Source organism: Bombus pascuorum, chromosome 9, assembly GCF_905332965.1.
Source record: "Bombus pascuorum chromosome 9, iyBomPasc1.1, whole genome shotgun sequence".
Taxonomy (NCBI): domain Eukaryota; kingdom Metazoa; phylum Arthropoda; class Insecta; order Hymenoptera; family Apidae; genus Bombus; species Bombus pascuorum.
Window position 1 is genome coordinate 14,558,002 of NC_083496.1, and position 13,572 is coordinate 14,571,573.

General features: G+C 41.3%; 1 protein-coding gene across 5 annotated transcripts; it reads left to right on the forward strand.

Annotated features, from left to right (window-relative positions):
• The first annotated feature begins 217 nt into the window (after nucleotides 1-217).
• Nucleotides 218-12,198, forward strand: LOC132910328 (uncharacterized). Of its 5 annotated transcripts, none has more exons than XM_060965955.1 (13): nucleotides 218-356; nucleotides 1,554-1,665; nucleotides 1,725-2,213; nucleotides 2,685-2,797; nucleotides 2,905-3,323; nucleotides 3,472-3,767; nucleotides 4,046-4,111; nucleotides 6,229-6,436; nucleotides 6,582-6,833; nucleotides 7,555-7,757; nucleotides 8,049-8,140; nucleotides 8,980-9,172; nucleotides 9,572-12,198. In XM_060965955.1, the coding sequence occupies exons 4-13, from the start codon at nucleotides 2,726-2,728 to the stop codon at nucleotides 9,895-9,897; spliced, it is 2,127 nt and encodes a 708-aa protein (XP_060821938.1). In that variant the 5' UTR covers nucleotides 218-356; nucleotides 1,554-1,665; nucleotides 1,725-2,213; nucleotides 2,685-2,725; the 3' UTR covers nucleotides 9,898-12,198. The 5 variants fall into 5 exon arrangements, with proteins under 5 accessions (XP_060821938.1, XP_060821936.1, XP_060821937.1 ...); XM_060965953.1 differs by having other exon boundaries at nucleotides 1,746-2,213; XM_060965954.1 differs by having other exon boundaries at nucleotides 218-364; nucleotides 1,554-2,213.
• The last annotated feature ends 1,374 nt before the right edge of the window (nucleotides 12,199-13,572 follow it).

Here is a 13,572-nt window from a genome sequence, read left to right on the forward strand (position 1 = left end):
ATAAACTCTACAGATGAGAATAGAGGTAAAATAAAAAATGAGGGAATGTAAAATGCAAATTGTTGAAAAGGTCGAATGAAAATGCACAACAAATGTGATTAAAGAAGAAAGGGATAGATTGATACATGTCGCAATGGTAGGAAAAGATAGTATAGGAAGGGAAGAAGAGAAAGAAAAGAGCGAGTGGGGAGTTGGTGCAGATCGGGTCGGTGCGACGGTGCTGCTAGTTTAGCAGTTTTCACCCTCTGGAGTAAAAGCGCAAGCGCTAATGTCCTTTCCCGAAGCTCGGTACTACACGCCAGTAATCCGTGGAATGCCAAGGTAGAAGGAGCTATTTTTTCGAAGAGACGCAGCAGGTATTACTGTAAACTTTTCTTGCTATTTTTGATTAGACGAATTATAGACATATATATATGTAATAAATAGACAACGTTATTATCGTATTTTGCTCGATCCATTAGGTGCAGGTTACCTCCTACACACTCGATCCGCATCTCTTGCTTTCTTTGCACATTTTCTTTTGCACGCAGTATGTTGTTGTTGATCGTTTTCACGGCTAATTATTAGCCTGTTTGCTGTTGCAATTTTGTCCCAGTTACTATATCACCGGTTCCCTTTCCTCGTTCATACACGTACAATCGTGTATTGGTTGTGAGAAATGAGAAGTTGGTTTTCAATCCAATGTGCCCGAATTTTAGTTAAATTTCGTCAATTTCTAAATTTGATAAATCTACGATGTACGTAAGTTTGCATCCCGTATCGAGAGATACAATTCTGCGTGATCACATGAAACAGAGTGAACTATTCCAATGAACGAACGAACAAACGGACAAATTAAAGATAGGGATGCAAACGAACTCTGGATCGTGAATAAACTGTTCTATCGTTGTTCAGAAATTGCGAATATATGTATAGAACATAGAATGCAAGAACGATGGCGTTATAATTGGTATGCATATCTCGCTGGAAATCTAACAATTAAATTGCAACCGACGATACATATTTCCTCTCTCGGTTGTTTCAAATCATCGATAATTGTCGACCCATGTAATTTTCTTGGTCTTTATCGCTGACAAATACTCTCAGACCCTCCCTCTCTCTCTCCCTCTCTCTCTCTCTCTCTCTCTCTCTCTCTCTCTCTCTCTCTCTCTGTCTCTTTCTCACTGTCTCCCCCTCTTTCCTTGATTATAAAGTGAATAAGAGTCAGCGATCATTCTAGCAACTCGATATCGATTTGGTCAATGATCGATAAAACAACAAACAGATTTAGTTTCGTTATCGATCCGAAAACATTGTCTATCTGGTTAGATATGTAGGCCTAAGCTAGTTAGGTTGTGAAAGAGAAGTAAAGCCGTTGAATCAGATGACAATTAGCGTGCAATCGAAAAGGATGTTTTCATTCACAAAACGATTCGTTTCGCGCCATTTCTACGTACACTTTTCTCATACGCTCGATGAATTTGACATTGCGTTGGTCGATCGCGTGGCAGGATTTTTAAATACCGATGCTATTACGAACGGGATTCGATTGATCATATCGTTTCGCGTTACAGAGACGCAGCTCCGAATAGTTTAAGAATCGATGGTCGATCGAAGAAAGGAGATTGCCGTTGAAAGCAAGAACAGAGACGAAGATCGAACAGGATGAAGACGTGGCGCGTTCAAGTATCGACTTTGTATGGACCAACCAGTTACATGGAACGATCGAAGCAAAACTCGCTTAGATCGGTTTAATGTTTTTGCAGATAATACAAATGTCGATTTCCGTATTGCATTCTTTTGAGGATCTGGGCTAGGAGAGAAAGCGAAATAAGATTTTGTGTCATAACGATCATAAACGTATCGCGATCCGTTTGACTTTCCTCCTCATCGATACTCGACTCGGTTTATTGGGTGAACAGAATAGAAGAGAAAAGTAGGAAATAAAGGAAAAGGAGGCGCCGGGAAATAAGTATCGAAATAAGGCGGACGGCCAGAAGGACTGACGTATAATAGGAAAGAAGAGGTGATTAAGAGAAAGTACTGAAGGAGTGAAGAAGAAAACCGTTGGCGGAGAGGTGAGGAAAGTGGGCGGCATTGCCAAGATCAAATAAAAGAGCCTCGTGACGGAGGGGCTTCGTACGGCCCTGGCGCGACTGCGGCACTGCACCCCCACAGGGGGTTCTCTGCCAAATACACCGAATCCGCCTTCCACCCCGGAACATAGAAATCACGTGAGTATTGAAAATTGGCAAAATAACGCAAAGAAAGAGAAAAAGAAAATGTGTCTGATGTGTTTGATACGATAGGGGGATAGGAGTGCATGGATGGAATGAACGTGCGCGCGCGCGTGTGTGAGGAAGAGAGAGTGGAGGCGGAAAAGAAAGAGAAACTGTGAGAGCGATCATCAGTTGGCGTGGTGAATGTTTGATGAAAACAGGGATGTCTGGTGGATGGTCGCGGGTCGAACCGTAAAAACGGTGGCAGCTCAAGGGGTAGCGATGGGACCGATTCAGCAACAACCGAGTCACAGCAGCAGTCGCAGTCGCAGCCGCAATCGCAGTCGCAGTCGCAGTCGCAGTCGCAAACATCGCGTGTTTCTAATGCCAGCGCACATCGTCACAATGGAGCGGAGAATTCGCGCGAAACCGATTTGTTGTCTCACGCTGCCTCCGCGTTACGAAGACTGCACTTTAAATCCGCAGGCGGAAGTCGCAGTTGTCGCAGCGTTCCAAAAGTGGTCGTTATGGGTTCGAGCACCGCTTCCGAAACAACAATCAACACTAGCACCGACAGCGCCAACACGATGCTCACCATGGTAAGGTTATCGAGGGTATACGAGTTAACTGTGTTTAACTGTGTAACTCGAATGTGCGCGTGGAAGAGGATGAGAAGTTCGAGCGAAAAATGAGTATTTAATCGTAGGTGACGACAACGGACGGAGAGCAACCGGACGACAGTTTCGATTTGATGGATATTCCATCGGAGATGTCACCACCGGCTGCTACATCGTCCACCGGTGGTCAGTCACCGGAACCGATTCTATCGGCTGTTGCTGTAATCTCCTCACCGCTACCAGTCCACGCTTCGATCTCTTCGCCGATCGAATATTCGACCCCGGACGAGAAGGGACTTAAAACTGGCGCGACTTTGAGATCGGAACTTCCAATCGATTGTTTGGATATTCGAACATCTAGTGTTTCGAATCTTCTCGATGAGACGGAGATTCCTTCGGTCGATGCAACGCCTATTATCATCCACGATACCGTCAACGATGTCGGTAAGGTTTCCGTCTCCGGAAGAACCCCGCCTCTTCCAGATCTCCGAGCGACCGACTTTTTCAGGTTTCTATATCATTTTTTATCCATTCTCGTTTTCCACATACCAATTACGTCTCTCGACTTTACTCTTGTTTTGCTTGTCCTTCCACACATATACACACGCGCTCGCACACACACACACACACACACACACACACACACACATATACAGCACACCAGTAAGGGGTTCGATGGATGCTGGTCAACCAGACCCGGATGGTCTAAATCCGTTGCTAACCTTGCTTGTTGGAAGATCCCGTGGCGAAGATGGGAATCGAGAGAATCGAATAGTAAACAACATCGGTGAGAAGAAATACGGGGAAGGAAAACCGAATGTGAACGTTACGACGAACCCTCTGGACATATCGTTGATAGGAACTCACACCGATCAAAGTAACAACGATCAGTCGTCCGATGGTCCTGGTAGAACAACCAGTGCCACGAGCAAACCTCGAGGAAAACCCGCCGGTAAGTCGAAACGATCAATTCGACGTTAATATTTAATCGTTTCCCATATTTCTAATTAATCTCGTGTTTCGTCGATGTATTTAACGATAAATAGGTGGATAATTTATGCCGATTCGTTTATGTCGATCGTTGTAAAATGCGGAAAACATAAGAAACTGCTCGCGGGCAAACAAGTAGAAATAGAAAATAATCGAAAGACGAAAGAGCGAACGAAACATCTAGAGACAGGTTTTAAAGCTGTTCTCGTTAAGAATATCAATTGTGTTGTTTTCTTTCAGAATCGCATCCCCTCGTTTCAACCATTCATTCATGGGTCAGGCTCTTTTTCCCGTTTTGCGCAATAGGTATAAAGTTGATTATGACCGAGTTGTGCTTCGAGACTCTTTATTTTCGAAACTGAGAAATCACCGAACCGACTTTACGCATATACCATGTGTAAACTCGTTAAAAAACCGAGTACATAATTGATTTCTTCGAGTCGAAGTCGAGAGCGGCTTGAGCAGGACGATCATGGCACGATAGTCGCCGATCGTCAACGGTTGGTGGTGCCTCGGGTTCGCGCTGATCTTGTCCACCAAATGAATTTCACGGTTCCTTCGTTTCCGCCTCTTTTCCTATACCGTTATAGGATCCAAATATGAGCAGTACTAGTATTCTCATGTTTTTACTTTTGATTTAATTATATTTTATTCGCCACATCTCTTCGACATTTCGATTCTGTGTTTGCTTCCTAACTCTCATTTTCTGTTTTTCTTTCTTTTTGCTCCCTCATCTCCTCCTTTCCCCCCTCCTCTCTCCTCGATCAAAAATGATTGAAACGAGCATACATGTATGTATATTGTACATATTTCGTTCGTGTTTGACAAAAGTATTTGCGTTTATTCGACATTTCGTTTTGTAACGGTTGGTATCGCTTGGTCGCGGCACGCTTTCCATGACTAGATTTCATAAAGGAACAACTTAATTTCACGAGAATCAACGTTGATCGACGATAATTGATGTAAAAAGCGAAACGGAGTACTACGATGGCGAACGTTCGAGGGAATGTTTCGAGGAGAGAAGAATCGTCGCTCATTAACATCACACACAGTTTCATTGCATTGCTCTATATTTTTCGAAGCTTGAAAAGATGTAGTATGCTACGATATCCAAAAGCGCATGTATTGTCGACTTTGCCGGTTAGCTACTATAACTATAAATAGGTGATAACGCCTCGATCGCCATACTGCAAGTATCGTCGAATTGCCGCCCTGGATCACGAAAATCTCCATTCGCATTTTCTTTTTAGTGCTCGATCTCTTTTCTTTTTACCTCTGTCGAAGTATTGTCTTCTTTCCGTTATCGTACTCTCTATTTTGGTCTCGCGTTACTTTAACGTCGTCATTTCTTTCTTTTCTTTTCTGTTCACGTTTTCTCTCGTTTTCGTGAATCGATATCTTCAACGCGCGCGCGCGCACGTGTGTATGTGTATAGTATTTCCGCCTATCAATCTGTCTATTCGTTTCTCCGTCCGCCTGTCCGTGTACCAATCAATTCATAACGTCGGTGCCTAAAGATACACGACTTTCCGAAATATCGACGACGAAACGAAAAAGAAAATGAACGCAGACAAAGACAAAAGAAATCGAGGAACAAATGTTGTATATATGCGCATAATACGGCAGCATAGTCGTCGATGATTGGAAAGACATTCCTTGGTGTAGTTTTAAAAATCGTGTTACTATGTGTTTGTGTAGATACACGCGATATTCAATGTTCCATCGCGAATTGTGGGCGGCAATTCTGCTTGAAAGACGCACGCGTATGTGTTTCACGCGTAAGCTTAACACCTTGAAAAAAGACTCTCCCGGCATCGCACGTTTCTTGGTCGCGAATAATCTGTTTACGCGAAACCACCGTAAAGATGTAGCGGTGAAAATCGAAGTAGACGAGAAAGTACTTAGATCCGATATCGAGGACCGACGAACGGAAACGGAAACAGAAAGGAAGGAAAGTAAAACAGGTGACGATGGTGATGGTGAAAATGAAGGTGAAAGTGAAAGAGGAGATGGAGGTGGAAGAAGAATATATATAGAGGAGAAGGAGGAGGAGGAGATGGAAGAAAAGGCAGGAAGCGTGGAACGTTGAAAAAGGGCAAGATGAATTCCGTGTTCGTTCGTACGATCGGCTCCTCTCGGCCGGTGAATCGCGTATGAAAATGCAAAAACGAGAAAAGGGAAAGACGAGGACGAAGATGGGGGGCGCGGACAGAGTTGGGATGGGAATATGTACACAGCGTTCTGAATCAACTGCGAAAAGGCGATAAGAAAGAAAGGAAATACAGGTGATGCAAAATGAAATGTAACAGACGAGGAAATGCTCGATATTCGGTGCTCGGAGATCTTTTTATAAGTACCAATGTAAACTGCAGTCAGGATCGAGGAACGAGGATAACGGATGTTTACTTTGTAATGCCGAAAAGGAGGCAACGCGAGTGGAAATAAGAGATCGACGCAAGCGGCAACAATCGTGGTGCAACAACCGTCGCTGTCATTGGACGGATCAGCCGGAGCTGCAACAATATTGCTGCACCCAGAGTTGGACGTTAGACGTCGAGAGGAAAATATGAGACAATTGTTGGATGTGGCCAATACCTTGACCTTGCAAGAAATACACGACTTTGAGATGAGGTTCGCTTATTATTCTTATTGGACGCTGTTACACGCGTGCATTATCATTTTACTCTTATTATTCGTTAGACGTAAAACATAACAATGGTTAGGTACTTCCGACAAGTATGAAACAACCGATCTTTCTCTCCGTGGAATGTTTCAGGTACGGTAGTCCGCACCACAGTCGTTCTCAGTCGGTTAAGACACCCGGAAGCCGTTCATCGGGCAGACCAAACTACCTGTGTCTTCCACAGCAGAGATCAAGAGTCGCGAGCATGCCAAATACCGGCGTTGAAGAAGAGTATTATAGACTTCGACATTTCAGTATAACTGGTAAAGGAGTTGTAAATCGAGGAGACTCGTTGAAAAGTCGGAGATCTCGATCAAACAATAGCGTCGCTTCGAGTAACTCGAGGTGAGATTCTCCTATTTCCAATCCCTCTGTTTTTTCGTTTCTCGACAGGAATAAGCCGGTTATTGCATTAAACAACAAACTCAAGCGAAATGAGAAAAAATGAGAAAACGAGAGAACGGACCGACGACAATCGGAAGACAGAAGGAGAAGCAGTAGTAGTAGTAATAGTAGTAGTAGAAGTAGTAGTAGTTGTTGTTGCTGTTGTTGTTGTTGTTGTAGGAGGAGGGGAGAAACAAGAAGGAGAAGAAGAAGGTGAAAAAGGAAGAGGAGAAGAAGAAGAAGAAGCAAAAGAAGAGGGCGAAGAGAAAGTGAAAAACGACGACTTTATAATATAAAGTTCCACACGGCGATTCTACTCTAAATCGAACGCGTGAGTTTACGTGTAGCATTAAGCGTTTGAGCAACGTAGACGCACGTGTTGGACCTTAGAGTAGAATTTCAATGCTGCGCGCTAAGTGTATCACACAAAGACAAACATTTGCATCGCTTCCGATTGTCATCGATTTTTCTAAAATAGACTATTCCGAGCAAAAACGAAGTTGTCGTTAAACAAATACCGGACAGATGACATAATCGATATAAATTACAAGTTACGAATTTCTTTCTTTCCCTATATCACGTGTATGTAAATATCGATTATATACTTGTCTTTTCTCTGTTTTTTTCGCCCTTTTATCGGTTTCTACCATGGCGTGACTACCGACGTGATATGGCGATGCAGCACGGAACATTTAACAGCTTCGTATCCTGGATCGGCAAGAAATTCTGCAGCGGGATCGTTGGCGAGTTCCCGCGAAAGCAGCGCGTCTCAGGGACCAACACCGTATCGCGTTCTAATGCTGGGAGCTCCAGCCGTAGGAAAAAGTTCGCTGGTTTCTCAGTTTATGACGTCGGAATATCTTCATGCGTACGATACATCGATCGGTAAGTACTAAATATTAATTATTAATTAATATTATTATATATTATAATATATAATATTACATATAATTATATATAATATTATATTATAATATATATTAATTATCAGCATTACTCTTACACTGTCCGGTTTGCCTCGAAGCTATTGCACGATATCAAGCCCGATTTGTTTCTTCTTTTTCTTCCTACCTTTTTTTCCGTTCCTTTCTTTCCAATCTATCGTCTCTGACTTTTTGTTCCTTCTGTCCTCACGATGCCGTGATAAAACACTATGCTCCCGCCGTTTCTTTACAGACGACGAGTCGGGAGAGAAAACCGTCAGCGTTCTTCTAGCTGGAGAAGAATCCGAACTGACTTTTATCGATCACTCTAGCACTGAGATGACGGTACGTTGCGAATTACACGTGTATGCATGCCCATTGTATTGCTATGTTAACGTACGTAATCGAAAGTGAGGCAAATTTTTTATAGAATATACCCACGTTTGCTTATTATTAGATGAATTATTGGTTTACCACGCGTGAACGATATGTCGCCATCGAGCTATGAAACGTACGACATACGCAGATCGGGAATCAGAATCTGAATCGAGAATCTCGAGAATAGATGGATTTGATTAATAAAGGGGGAGAGAAAAGGAAAGAATGTGCGAGCAAGCGGGAACGTGAGAAGGAATAGGGCGCGCGGTCGAACGCGCACATGTGGTTAGCAGTAAGCATGTTAGTGTAAAACTCGGTGTGCCACCCTGAAGAGTGATTGACGATCATCGAGCCGTAACTATCGGTCAACCGTAAAACGGTTCAGCGATCGATCGAACCGTCTAACCGCGATATCTTATATATATATACACATATATAAGATTCAACAATATATATATGTATATATATATGGCGAGTTGAAAATCATAATGGTGTACGTAAGTCGGTGCTATTTTTCATAAAACGTTATTTGCGTCCATTACCGTGAAAGATTCGGTAAAAAATTTTATTAATGTTTATTAAAAAGTTTTATTAATCTTATTAAATAAGATCGGTCAGTAAAGAGTGGGGAATAATACTTTGAAAAATTGACAAAGCAGCGAAAGTACTGGAGTTAAAAACAACTCTTTTATTATTCCGCTACGATATTCGCCTTAGCGGCACCATGAATAGGTTCGACTCGCCGACCGATACTATTGGATACGACATATTCGTTCCTGTCGACAACCAGTGATTTCTTTTTGCAGCCGGAAACCTGCATAACTACGTACGAACCACACGCTTACTGCGTCGTCTATTCAACGACCGATCGGGCTTCGGTACGCGTGGCGGAAGAAGTTTTGCAAACACTTTGGCGCAGCGACTACGTGTCGGCTCGAGCGGTGATCCTTGTTGGAAACAAAGTCGACCTCGTTCGCAGTCGATTAGTCTCGACCGAAGGTAAGAAGCCGTGTAACTTACCCGACCGTTTCGCGATAGGTCCTTTCATTGTTTCGTATCATTTAGCTACCTCGTTGATACCTAAGCTATCATTAGATCCCTCCGAAAATTCAAGTATGGGAGATCACCGGAAGATATACAGTATACAATACATACATACAACATCGATTATCGTTGCCGAACACATAGACACGGAATCGCCATACCAATATCCCTCCATTCCACCCTCGATTTTTTTTTCTATTCTATTCTATTCTATCCTATTCTATTCTATTCTATCCTATCCTATCCTATTCTATTCTATTCTATTCTATCCATTTTATATATTCTATTCTATTCTATTCTATTTTATTCTATTTTCATCTTTTTGATGGATACAATTCTATTTCTATGTTGTAGAGGGGAAATCTATGGCTACATCTTACGACTGTAAATTTATCGAAACATCGGTCGGAATCAATCATAATGTCGACGAACTTCTCGTTGGCTTGCTTACACAAATTCGACTGAAGCTCGAGAACCCTGAAAGAACAAGGGACCTATTTCGGAAGAGATCGCGAAAGAATCGTAGCAAATCACCTTTAGGATCTTGTTCTGAAAACAATTCACCGAAAAAATATCGCGGTAGTCGTACAAGTACCAGTTTAAAGGTACGAAATTTATTAGGTAAGGTATGGGCAAGAGATAGCAAGTCTAAGAGTTGTGAAAATTTACACGTTCTTTAATCGTTTGGACGAAGAAATGCGACACGACATTCTATTCCTACTCGATCAGAACGTCACTAAAGTTACTTTCAATCTGAAATTTCTTCGTTTTTTACCTTAGTTTCTTCTCTTCTCATTTCTCTATCGTTCTCTTCTTCCTGGTAGTTGTTTTTATCTCTTTTGCCTTCATTCATTATTTTTCGATCTTTATTCCATTTTTCTACATAACTTCTTGAGCTTCGATTGCTCTGGATTTCGCATCGCGGGGACCAGCATTCATCAGACCACTAGTCAATTCTCTCGTTGTTTCGTATTTTACTCTAATCGTATTGGTGTTGTAAGTTTTAGTGGAATCGGTTTATTGGATAAAATACGGTACATCTAAATACATACATGATCGAATAGCTTGAAAAGCGTTTATAAAGACGTTTTTGCGAAACTTTAACTACGTTTCGACAATGCAGTGCGTGTCAAGAAGTCACGAATAGATCGAAATCTCGAATATAGAATAATTCGAACGAGTTTTCTCGGTTTTCCCCTAATTCCTCTCTGAACCCAATTGTTCCAACCTGGAAATTATAAAAAGCCGAAAGCATTGTGTGTCATTTACATATTTCGAGCTCCTTATTTTAGCTTGTTCACCTCTTCTCTCGCTCTCAAACTCTTCCTCTTACATCAGTCTTTTTTTGTTGTGGTGCAATCAGTTTTATCGATCTCTTTACTCTTCGCATGTTTGATATACATATGTATATATTACTCCCGTTCTACGATCCAAACGCGACGAAGTGAACCAATGTTCTTATGTTTTTCAAGCTCGCACGATCGATGCACAGCCATAATCACATTAGGATTATTTTCTTCAAATTTCGCTACATACCAGGAGTAAAACACCATTTATATTATATATCTCTACATTAATATTCAATCGACAATATACATATATATGTATGTAAGCAGTTACTTCGTCTTTCGCAATTCCACAACTTTCCTACATTGGGTTTCGTCGTTACGTTAGTTGTCACGCAAATGTTGCTTGAATGGTTGATTGGTTGAACGCAATCGTGAACAAACAGTACAAAAGTTTGTCGCCTTACTTCGTTCGTCACTTAAATGATACAGAGAATAAGATAGAGAAGGAGCGGGGGAAAAAAATAAGAACCGGAAGAAAAATGATAAAACTAAAAAATGGAAAAATAAAAGGTACACGTGCCGATTTTTTATCTCGCAAAACAACGTTAAATTATGTTTCTTATTAATCTGTTACGATATATTATGAAAATTTATAGAATAACAAACGCGCCTTTTCTTGTTTGTTAATCGCGAAGCAAAAAAATTGTAACGAATCGAGTTGTATCGTTCGAGCAAACAGATTAGTTTGCGTTTAAGTACATACGAAGAGAAAGAAGGATTAACTTAATAGAAAAGAGACAGGGAAACATAAAAAGGGGAAAAAAGACAAAATCACACATTTAGAGTACGATAAGTGCATAAATACAAGTTCACATGTGAGATTTTGTTCGTTTACGAGGTTTTGCAGATATGACGGATTTTTGGAAGACTGTCCGGTAAATTGTATTACTCTTTAAGTATACAACCAATTTTACCTTAGTCTGTACTGTTACCTTATAATAACCTCCCGTCCATCGACTAGAAAGAAATTTCTACGAGCCATGGCAATCGTTTAAATCGCCATTACTGCATGGAATCGTAACGAACGTATCGGACATTTCGAGTACACGAATGACCATAAATTAGTCGTTAAGAACCGCGCTACTTGTTTCTGCGAAAAGTTTCCATTACTTTTCGTGCCGAAACGAACTGTAATTGTACCGTGCTGTACCGTGCTGTACCGTGCTGTACCGTGCCGTACCATACCGTGCATCGTACCAAATTTTAACTTTTAACCTTTCAAAGCGCATGTGCGAGACTGATTTTCATTCGATTTCGAATATCGAACGATACCGCTGACAAACGAGCGTTTCGTTTCCTTGAGAAAATTGTTTGCGAAATAAACTACATGTTCCGATAAGAACAAACGTCGTCGATGCGCGCATGCTCTTTTACTTGTACTTTTTTTCTCTTTTTCGAGAAAAGATCGTCCTCTGCTCTTCGCTAGGCCGTATTAACGACGAGAGCAGCGACGTTAAACGACAAGGACATGCAAAAGGAAATTGAGAATGAGAGGGCAAACTGTAATCGGAAGGACCAATTTGATAAGAAATAAGATGCGCAAAGAAAAATAAAAAGAAAACATTATGACTTTCATGAATAGACTACGATGGAATGAGAATTGGGATGATGGGGAGCGTGCGAGCGAGCGAGCGAGCGAGAGAGAGAGAGAGAGAGAGAGAGGGAGAGAGAGAGCGCGAGAGAGAGTGGAGGGGTAGAAAATGAGGGATTTAGGGAGGGAAGAGTACGATGTTCGCTGATGATTATCCGTCCATCAATGTACACCTTGAAAAAGATATCCTTCGCAAACGACCATGCCGATTTTAATCAAGAGCTGATCAATGTTGACGAGCTTTGTTTGAAGGATCCACACGAACACCGTCTCTTGGAATGTGAGGTGGTGAATCGGTCGCACTGCCCTCTCGATGTGGAGAAAATCTCGAGAAAGACGCAAGCGGACAAATGATATATGTACAATGTACATATAATACGTCTCGATTTTGACGGACACAACACGTGTCGCTTGTTGAATATGTACGTATGTATGTATGTGTGTGCGCGCGCGTGTGTGTGCATGTGTGTGTGTTTGTTGTGCGTGTGTGCACGCGCACGAACGCGTGTGTGTGCATGCATTTATGTATGTATGTATGTACATATGTATGTACATATGTATGCACGTATGTATGTACATATGTATGCACGTATGTATGTACGTATGTGTGCACGTATGCATATATGTATCTGTGTATGTATGTACGTATGCATATATGTACCTGTGTATGTATGTACGTATGCATATATGTACCTGTGTATGTATGTACGTATGCATATATGTAGCTGTGTATGTATGAATATGCATATGTACGTATGTACATATTTATGTGCGTATGTATGTATGTACGTATGTGCGCATGTATGTATGTATATACGTATGTATATGCGAATGTAACATGTATGTATATACGATCGAATGCACCGACGAATACCCACATTTTGCGGACCAGAGCCTACCGATTAGGCAATTTCTTCGATCGATGTTATATTATATCCTTGTACCTGTATGCGTAGTAAAGCCGCGCTGATTTTATTGTCTTTTCTTGTTATTAGCGTATCAAACAACGTTGTTAGTATATTGACCGTTGCTATCGAGAATACGATTTTCTAGTGTATGGAAGATCGGGATACAACGAGAAATAGAATCAAATCGAATATACGATTCGAGCCTGGTCTTTACGCTACATGATGTCATACCGGTGATAGCGATGACAATGACTATGACAACAGAGACGCTGACGACGATCGTTTCGATAATATATTACAAACATTTTTATTTCTATTTACATTTCTATGTCTGTACGTACGTCCAATATATCAGAAATAAGTTATCGTTTCATCCTTGTGTATGTATTTTAAAATCATCGAAATTGATTGTTCAGCGAATTATTATGCTGATGCGTTGATAATAATTCTCGTTTTTTCTTCATACATATGCATGTATATATAGGAACTACAAAATCTCTTGAAAGA

Coding starts and splice junctions, on each gene's coding strand:
- LOC132910328 (XM_060965954.1), top strand. CDS start 2,726: ATGGGTTCGAGCACCGCTTCCGAAACAACAATCAACACTAGCACCGAC. Junction 6,437..6,581: donor ATACACGACTTTGAGATGAG/GTTCGCTTATTA, acceptor GGAATGTTTCAG/GTACGGTAGTCCGCACCACA. Junction 8,141..8,979: donor ACTCTAGCACTGAGATGACG/GTACGTTGCGAA, acceptor TTCTTTTTGCAG/CCGGAAACCTGCATAACTAC.